At 49.1% G+C, this 9,380-nt stretch overlaps 1 protein-coding gene across 1 annotated transcript; it reads right to left on the bottom strand.

The window, feature by feature from the left end:
* Nucleotides 1-217: 217 nt before the first annotated feature.
* On the bottom strand, nt 218-1,176 carry LOC103757480 (chromobox protein homolog 1; the record flags this gene model as incomplete). Its single annotated transcript, XM_018086686.3, has 2 exons — nt 990-1,176; nt 218-395 (listed from the first exon to the last, which is right to left on the bottom strand). Coding segments are annotated over exons 1-2 (318 nt in total), but the record flags the coding sequence as incomplete, so codon positions are not given.
* Nucleotides 1,177-9,380: the final 8,204 nt, after the last annotated feature.

The raw sequence follows: 9,380 nt of genomic DNA, 5'->3' as shown, positions 1-9,380 counted from the left end.
GACCAGCTGGGGGCTGGATTCACCCTTTTTGCCTCTGAGCACTGAACTGAGAGAGCAGCTCCTGCCTTTTTCCCGAGGCTCCAGCTTTCCAAAGCTGCCTTCCTTTGGCAACCGAAGCTCCCATTCCTTGGGAAAACCAGCTTGGAGCGACCATTCCAGGGATCAGCCGCTGTGCCAGGGGCAGGGGGGCGAGCCCAGCACCCCCACCCTGCCTCACCTCCTCCTTCTTCTTCTTTGGTTTGCTCTCCTCCCCCTTGTCCTCCGTGTCCGACTCCGCTTTGCGTTTGCTGCCCTCGGATTTCTCGCTCTCGTGGGCGGTTTTCTGGGACTGCAGGAACTCTGCGATGAGGTCGGGGCAGTCCAGGTTCTCCTCGGGCTCCCAGGTGTTGTCCTCGCTGCAAAGCAAACAGGGCAGCTCAGTCCTGCAGCTCCCTGCAGCTTTTTCCAGGCTGAGGAAGCAGGTCGGCCCCTGGCCTGATCCCGGCGGGAATGCTGGAGGGCAGGGCAGGGATTCCCCTCCTCAGGAGAGAACTGCAGCTCGTTCCTCTGGCTGCTTGTCCCTCTCTGGGAAGGGGAAGACCCCCCCAGGGCCTGTTTGCAGGGCAGAACTGGGATTTTCCCACCCCAAGCCATGAGTTTGGGGGCGTTCGGCAGAGCGGGATTTTCCCACCTGGAATTTGGGGTGTTGGGCACACTGGGATTTTCCCATCCTGCCCTGCTGGAGTTTTGGGTGTTTGGCACACTGGGATTTTCCCACCCTGCCCTGCTGGAATTTGGGGTGTTTGGTACACTGGGATTTTCCCTGCTTGCACTGCTGGAGTTTTGGGTGTTTGGCACACTGGGATTTTCCCTGCTTTCCCTCTTTGCTCCATTCTCCACCCAAGGAGAGCCCCAGGGACACCGATCCTGCCTGGAATCTTTGGGATCCAAAGGCACAGGAGGTGCTGGCACACCCCTGGCCCCCAGAGCAGCCGGCTGGAGCCACTTACTCCGAGAATCCTTTCCACTTGAGCAGATATTCCACCTTTCCCTTCACCACCCGCCGATCCAGGACCTTCTCCACCACATACTCCTCCTCCTCTTCCTCTAGGACCTCTTCCACTTTCTTCTTGTTCTGTTTTTTTCCCATTGTGCTGGCCAGCTTTTCAGCTTTCGGGCGACGCTGCTGCGAGGGGAGGGAGCCAAGGTCAGCCCTGCCTGTGCCCCCCGGGAATTCTCTGGGATGCACAAGGGGCAGGGAATGCTGCCTGGGAGAGAACAGGCAGGGAAAACACAGAGGGACGGGTCAGGATGGTGCTGCCAGGCCAACAGGAATCAAAATCCCGGGATTCTGACGCAAAGCTTTGGGGGTTTTTTTGCCTCTCCAGCTCCTCATTCCACCAATTCCATGAGCGCTTTTCCCACGGGAGCTGTTCCACACCTTGTCCCTCCTCAACCTGCTCCCTTCCCTCTCCTCACCCCACACAGCCCAAAGGGTTGAACTGAGTGGTTTTTATATTAACTGGAAATGAATAAATCCTTAATCCAGGTCAAATCCAAGCCCCAGCCCCTGATCCCAACCTCCCCGCGCTGCTTCCTTTGCTGGATCGTGGATGGGCACTCTGGGATATTTATCCAACTCATCACCCCACAGCATGCAGGGTTTTATTTCCCCTCCTTATCTTCCAGAGCTGTTCAGTCAATCCAAAAATCCCTGGATATCCATCCAGGGCTGGCTGGGAAGGGAGAACTCCAGATTCAGAGCTGGATGGATGTAGGGGGCCGGAGCTTGAGAACAGTTGAAAGTGTATACAGTCGTGTATAAGATGAGAAGGTCGTGTCTGACCACGAAGGGCAAAAGGAGAAAAACAGGATGTCAAGGAGAAAAACAGGATGTCAAGTTAGGCAGTAAAAACAGGAACTTGTAACCGCAGAAGCATTGCTGACGCCAATATCAGTAACCAATGAAGAGAACCCCTTGTTCGCATGTACTGCGCGTGGACAAGGTGACTTAGCCAATAAGCTTATGCGTGATCGCGTGTACGGAAGTGCAACAAACATAAATGTAGTCATAGAAGCTTGAATAAACGGAGTTCTGCTTTACCCACATCGTATCGGTGTTCTTGCTCCCCTCCACCTGGCCGCTGCACTGTGGTGACCCCGACGTGATACTGCACGGACGCTGCGGACGAGAGAAGGTGGAGACATCCCGGCTGCTAAGAAAGCAGGCTGCTCGAGAAGCAGGAACCTTGTTGTGGCCACGGCTGACCGGTGAGTCAGGCAGACTGCGGTCTGGACGGGATGGGTGCCGCTGTATCAGCGATAGAACGAGCTACAGTCGACGGGTTGCTCAGTGTAGCGAAAAGGACTGGGCACACGCTCCCTCGAGCTGAGCTCGTGGACTTCTTGTATTGGTGTCGGAGACGTGGTCTCTTGACTTCTTCTGATCAATTGTTTGATATCGAACATTGGGAAAAGATTGGGTCTGAATTATGGCAAAGTGTGCAGAACGGCCAAAAGGGGAGCAAGTAGATGGCGCAGATCTTCCGAATAGTTCGGGAGATGATTCAACAAGTCCATGCTGATGCTGAAATCGCCACTGCTTTGCAAAAAGCCCTCGATTGTTCTACACAGCCGAAGGAAAAGGAAAAAGACGAGGAGGGAAAGGACAGTTGTTCGACGTTGATAGACTGGGAGGCAAAATCTGATCCTCCCTCATCGTACCCCCCACTAGCAGCGCCTATGTTTCGGGGAGAGTTTGAGGATCTCATTCCCCCTTGGACCCCTAACGAGATTTCTGCTGGGACAGCTGCTGCGCCTTCTGCGCCCCCTCCCCCGGAGGCTATGGAGGTTGATCCAGCTACAGTACCGTTACCGGAGGACGGAAAAACGTCCCCTCAGAATCCTCTTGTCGACGAGCTACGGTTGCAACGAGAGCAGATGGCTAAGTTGCTGGGGGCAATGCAAGAAATAGACTCTAAAGGGGGGAAGGGCAAAATGCGGGAGTTATATGAGAAAGCAGCTAAAGCGGTACAACAAGGGATACAGAACATAGAAGAGCAGCTTAATAGACATGAGGTAGCTGAATGGGGGGGCAGAGAAGGAATCAAACAAGCCATCCTGCAGCGTAGGTTGACAATAGCGGAAGGACAGCAGTTGATACAGCGACTGCTAGGGGCACACGAAGGGCTTACGACGGGAGAGAAAGAACAACTACAAAGGGCAGTAGACGAAGGCAGAGAGGAGATAGATGTCCGTAGGAGACTGCCTTTTGATAAGCGTGGGGCAGACCCTTTTGATAGGCGTGGGGCAGACGGAGCCCGGGGGCCTCCGCGAGATGATTCTTTTGATCCGACCAGGCGCTGGAAGGGTATATTGAGTCAAGCAGATTTAAAGGGAACAGTGGTCTTTGAACCCATTGTTGCCGCTCCAGTACAGGTCCACTCTAATGGTCGTAGAGAGTGGGTTCCCTTAGATTGGGCGATGATTTCTAAATTACAGCAAAGCGTTATGGCATATGGACCCCACAATTCCGCTGTGAAGCGACAATTGAGTGCCTTTTTAAAATATCAGGAGCTTATTCCTGCCGATATTAGGATGATCATGGAAATTCTACTTGGTGCCACCGCGTATACAATTTTTTTGGTGAAATGGCAAGAGCGCATAGAGGCATATCAGCTACAAAATCTTAATTTACACGATGATGACCCCCTAAAGGTAGCCACGCTGGAGATGATGATGGGGTCCGGTCCATTTAGAGATCCGCAACGCCAAGCAGCCTTGCACCCTAGAATTTTAGGACAAGCTAAGGCTGCTGCTCTAGAAGCTTTTCATGCCCTGCCGCAGATAGGGAAACCGAACCCTCCTTATCTTCAAATACGGCAGGGAGAAAACGAATCCTTTTTAGGATTTGTTGACAGGATTCGTGAAGCGATTGACGCTGTGCCCGATATAGATGCAACGATTAAAACAACATTACTCAAAGAAGTTGCATCCCAAAACACAAATCGTACTTGTAAACGCTTGTTGCAGTCGCTTCCGCAAGGTTCCACTTTAGTACAGATGATCGATCGCTGTTCGCGTGCACCTTGGGAAGAAGAGAAACAGCGCGCTAACATACATGCAGTCGCTCTTGCCGCCGCTTTGAAACAAAGCGGACTTGGGGCCGGTGATAGGGGCCCCGGAGGATGTTTTAATTGCGGTCAGTTGGGACACCTTAAGCGTGACTGCCCAAAGAAAGGCAAACAAAAAGTGGGTAAAGATGAAGGAATAGTTGGGAGTACTATTTGTCGCCGATGTGATAAGTTAGGACACAAAACTACAGAATGTAGGTCTCGTTTTAAGAGAGATGGAACCCCTTTGTCGGTAAACTCCCAGCGCCGCGGGTTGGGCGCGGCTGCAAAGTACCCAACAATTCGACCTCTGGTAGCAGCCATGGGCCAATCCACTCCAGCTATAGACCCGCTGACTGCCCCCTTGAATTCACCGCAGTCACAGCAGGAGGAGCGGGAGTCGATCTGGCCCTGGCAAGAACAGTAACTGTATCTGATTCTTCTGTAACATTGCTTGATTCTACTATGTCAGGACCGCTTAGAGATGGATTAAGTGCAGTACTCCTTGGTCTCTCCTCAGCAAGCAGACAAGGCATATTTGTTCTCCCTAGTGTAATTGCTGCTGATTATACCGGTCCCATCAAAATAATGGTCAAGGTGTTTGCACCCCCTGTCACTCTCCATCAAGGAAGTAAAATTGCGAAATTGATCCCTTTTAAGGCTCAAATACCAGGGGACCGAAAGCTTGGCAGTACTGGCAGTACATCCGAGCCCACAGTTTTCTTTACCACCGTGCTTACTGAGGAACGACCGACACGTCCTGTCATTATTAGCCTACGGGAAGAATCTCTTCATCCTGCGCCTGTTAATATGCTGCTTGACACGGGGGCTGATGTTACTATTATACCCTTTGACTGTTGGCCATCACATTGGCCACTAAAACCTGTGGCCATCACAGTTAATGGGGTTGGGGGAGATTCAAGATCTATGCAAAGTCAAGAGTTTGTCTGTTTTAAGGATGAGATAGAAGGCCGAAAGGCTTGGGTAAAACCTTATGTTATGCATACCCCTCTTTGGATTCTGGGCAGAGATGCTATGAGTCAATGGAACATAACGCTGAGTACTCAAAATTTACGGTAGTGGCCATTGAGGAGCAGAGGCCACCCATGCTTAAAATTCAATGGGTATCTGACAATCCTGTATGGGTGCCTCAATGGCCTTTATCAGAAGAGAAGTTGCGAGCAGTAGAAGCTCTGGTTGCCGAGCAATTAGAGCTGGGACATATTAAGCCCTCTGTTAGTGAATGGAATACTCCTATTTTTACTATCAGGAAAAAATCTGGGAAGTGGCGCTTATTACATGATCTCAGAGCTGTTAACGCCATAATGAAGCCCATGGGGGCTTTACAACCTGGCCTCCCTTCCCCAGCTGCACTGCCACAACAGTGGCAATTGTTAATTATAGATTTGAAAGATTGCTTTTTCTCTATTCCACTGCATCCCGAAGATACTGAAAGATTTGCATTTACAGTCCCTCAAAAAAATGCTGGGAGACCCTCAAAACGATACGAATGGGTTGTCTTGCCACAAGGAATGCGAAATAGTCCTACAATTTGTCAATGGTATGTAGATTTAGCCTTAGATGCCTGGGTAAAAGAACATTCTGAATACATTACATATCACTATATGGACGATATTTTAATCGCATCTCCTAAGCCCATGCCAGAAAAAGCTGAAAAAGACTTAATTCACAGGCTACAGCAATTTGGACTTACTATTGCCCCCGAAAAAGTTCAACGCCGACCCCCATGGCAATATTTAGGAATGCTTGTGACCGAAACGCGAGTTCGACCAAGAAAATTACAATTACAGCGTTCAGTTTCTACTATAAATGATGTTCAAAAGCTGGTTGGCGATATACAATGGATTAGGACATGGTGTGGTATCACAAATGAAGATTTAGCCCCTCTTTTTTCTTTACTGAGAGGTTCCCAAGAGCCATGGGAACCTAAAATGTTGACTCCAGAAGCGTTGCATGCACTCACAATAATCGAACAAAAAATAGACCGACAACAAGCTTATCGCTATAACCCCTCTTACCCTATCTGTGTTATAATCTATGGTTCCTTTTCTAGCAGGTCAGCTCTCATTGCTCAAATTCAGGAAAAGAGTCTAACCATTTTAGAATGGGTATTTCCCCCTTTTTTACCCCCTACTACCATACTGACTCCCCAGGAATATGTGGGCCTGTTACTATTGAAAGCTAAAGAAAGAGTCCGTCTAGTGTTTGGGAAAGATCCTGACTCGTTCATTGTCCCCTGGAAAACCACACAATTGGTGCATGAATGGTCACAACAAAGTTACTCTTTTGCCTTGGCTACGGCTGGCATCGCACTCAGTACTAATTATCCTCCCCATCCTTTATTTAAGACCACATCTATTATCACACGAGGCCCAGTGGTTGTTTCGAAACCTATCCCCCATGCTCTTACTGTTTTTACAGATGCGAGCGGTCGTTCGCACAAATTTGGGTATGCTTGGAAAAAGCATGGGAAGTGGAATACCAAGGTATGGGAAGATAAAGATACTCATTCTGTACAGGTTCTTGAGCTAAAAGCTGTAGTCTATGCCCTACACGATTATCCCAAACAAGCCCTCAATATTATTTCTGATTCAGTGTATGTTGTAGGATTGGTTAATCGCATAGATTATGCCAAGTTTGGGAAAATTAGTAACCCTTCAATTGCTATGTTACTTGTTTCTTTACGTGGGTTGATCCTTGAAAGAACCGACCCCCTCTGGTGTACTCACATGCGCAGTCATACGACTCTCCCTGGTATCTTTGCGGAAGGCAACGCTGCCATAGATGCAACTGTAGCTAGTGGACTGGTCCTCCGCGGTTTTTCGGCCGCCCAGCAGGCGCATGCGTTTTATCACCAGTCTGCCCGAGGTTTGCAAATGGAATTTGGCATCCCTCGGGCCCAGGCGCGTGCTATCGTCGCTGCCTGCCCGGACTGCGCTCGTATCTTGCCCCTCCAGACAGGGGGGGTAAACCCTCGCGGATTAGGGGCTCGAGGTGTCTGGCAAACTGATATTACTGAATTTGCTCCTTTTGGACGCTTTCGGTACATTCATGTGTCCGTAGACACGTTTAGTCATGCTGTTTGGGCTACAGCCGCTACAACTACTGCCTTTCGCGCTGTGAAATACCACTGGTTACAAGCTTTTGCGGCCCTTGGACTCCCCGGCACCATCAAGACCGACAATGGTCCCAGTTATACGGGGAAATGGGCCACCTCATTTTTGCACCTTTGGGGAGTCAAGCATATCACTGGAGTACCCTATAATAGCACAGGTCAGAGTATCGTAGAACGCAGACATCAGGACATTAAGCGTTTACTCCGCGTTTTGAAAAAAGAGGGGGAGCTGCTGCTCTCTCCCCAGGACAGACTGATGAAAGCCTGCTACGTACTAAATTGGAAAAATCCAGTACAGCTTCACGACAACCGTTACGTGATACCCACGGACATTCATTTTTCTAAAGAAAATCCAGTGCTGCACGTCCCCGTACAAACGTGGGACCCTCGGAGCCAACAATGGGGAACTGTACCCGATACATTACTAACCTGGGGTCGGGGTTATGCTTGTGTATCCACAGGACAGGAACAGCCTCGGTGGATACCGGCTCGGTGGGTGAAACCCTGGCTCTCCAAGGTGGATGCAGCAGCAGCCGAGAATAGCGATACAGGAAGCGCTCCGACAGCTTGACGAAACATCACGACAGCGAATACAACAAAAGGTTGCTTTAGTACAACAAAGACTGCTGCGTTCGGCGGTAGCGAAAGAGGCCAGTGGCTGGTATTACCACCAGAAACCGTCATTGAATAATTACTTGAGCATCCTTGAATTATTATCAGTAACTGCTCGCAAAGGGTGGGACGAACAGCCTTGTTTAGTATGTCAAAGTGAGCTCTGTTTTTCCTGGGTTGCTCTAAGGTGTGGGGGTTGTAATCACAAAATTTGGTGGAATCAGAGATTACTTAATAAGAGGTGGTGTCCAAGGTGTGAGTATAGCTATTCAACCATAACGTGGGAGCAAGAGCTTTTTCGCATTCAACAGCGACGTCTACACTTTGAATCGCTAGAGCAGAAAATATTAGCATACTGTAGGTGGGCATTGGAGAAGGAGGTACATCGCCTAGAAAGTCAGGAGAAAACATACATACTTCAAACACGGTGCAGTCGGAAGGTACCCCTGAGATTTTTTACATTAGTAGGGCCCTTTAGAGGAAGCCCTGATAAAGCGTTAGCAGAAGCAGTTGAAAGGCTGCGCAGAAATGAAGGATATCATAGCACTGCTCACACTGTTCGCCTCTGGCGTCACCTCTTGGCTAACGAAAGTTGACCAGAGGCAAAACATGTGGATTACATGGGCTAATCAGACTAATCTAACATCCTTTTGCCTATCCTTAGCCACACCTTCCGATCCATTTCGCACTTGTCTATTAGGCATACCCTTTCAGTCATACACCGACCTTTTGATTATGCGAGGATGGACAAAGCCCAAGGTTCCAATGCCCCACAATGAAAGTCAATTCATAATTCAAGTCTGCAAAGCTACAGCAAACCTTAGCAATAACAAAAGCACTTGGGGTAATACGACATGGTGTCAGATACAGATTACAAGAGGAAGCGAAAATGGTTTAGCCTTATACCAATGGGGGCTTGCATGGTGGACACGTAAAATATTACTGAATTTAAATCATACTGGTCTAGAACCACAAGAGTTAGAATTGCTGGGCTCCAAGCCAGGAAATTATTGTGTTGTTTTCGGAGACATTTACAATAACCCAGAACACAAGCGCCCAGTCAATGACAGTGTAATAGTAACCCCCTCTAATGTTGAGATCTATAATTACAACATAGGAAGCCCCTATTGCCTAAACGGAGTAGACTTTATTGAGACGCTTAACAAATCCCCACGGCGTTTACCCCCTGCTACGTTTCTAGTCTGTGGAGATAGGGCATGGAACGGCATTCCAGCTAACCCATGGGGAGGCCCCTGTTGGTTAGGCAAATTGACTTTGTTCTCCCCACAACTAAGAGACCTGCAGAATGTTACCCGATCACCCAAACGACAAAAAAGGAGTATAGCCATGATGAATCAAAACTGCAACTCTCACCTGGTTTTGTGGAGTTCCCCCATCCAAATCTTAGCTTCTATCTTTGCTCCTCATGTTTCAGCAGCCCATGCGTTGAAACAAATAACACGGCTAGCATGTTGGGCTGGGAAACAAATCAACATCACCTCTGACATTATAGGGCAACTTACTCTTGATGTTGATTCTGT

Source organism: Manacus vitellinus, unplaced genomic scaffold (assembly GCF_001715985.3).
Source record: "Manacus vitellinus isolate BGI_N305 unplaced genomic scaffold, ASM171598v3 ctg7180002427802_pilon, whole genome shotgun sequence".
NCBI classification, from domain to species: Eukaryota; Metazoa; Chordata; class Aves; order Passeriformes; family Pipridae; genus Manacus; species Manacus vitellinus.
Note: the sequence above shows the minus strand (reverse complement) of the source record. Positions and strands in the feature narration are given on the sequence as shown.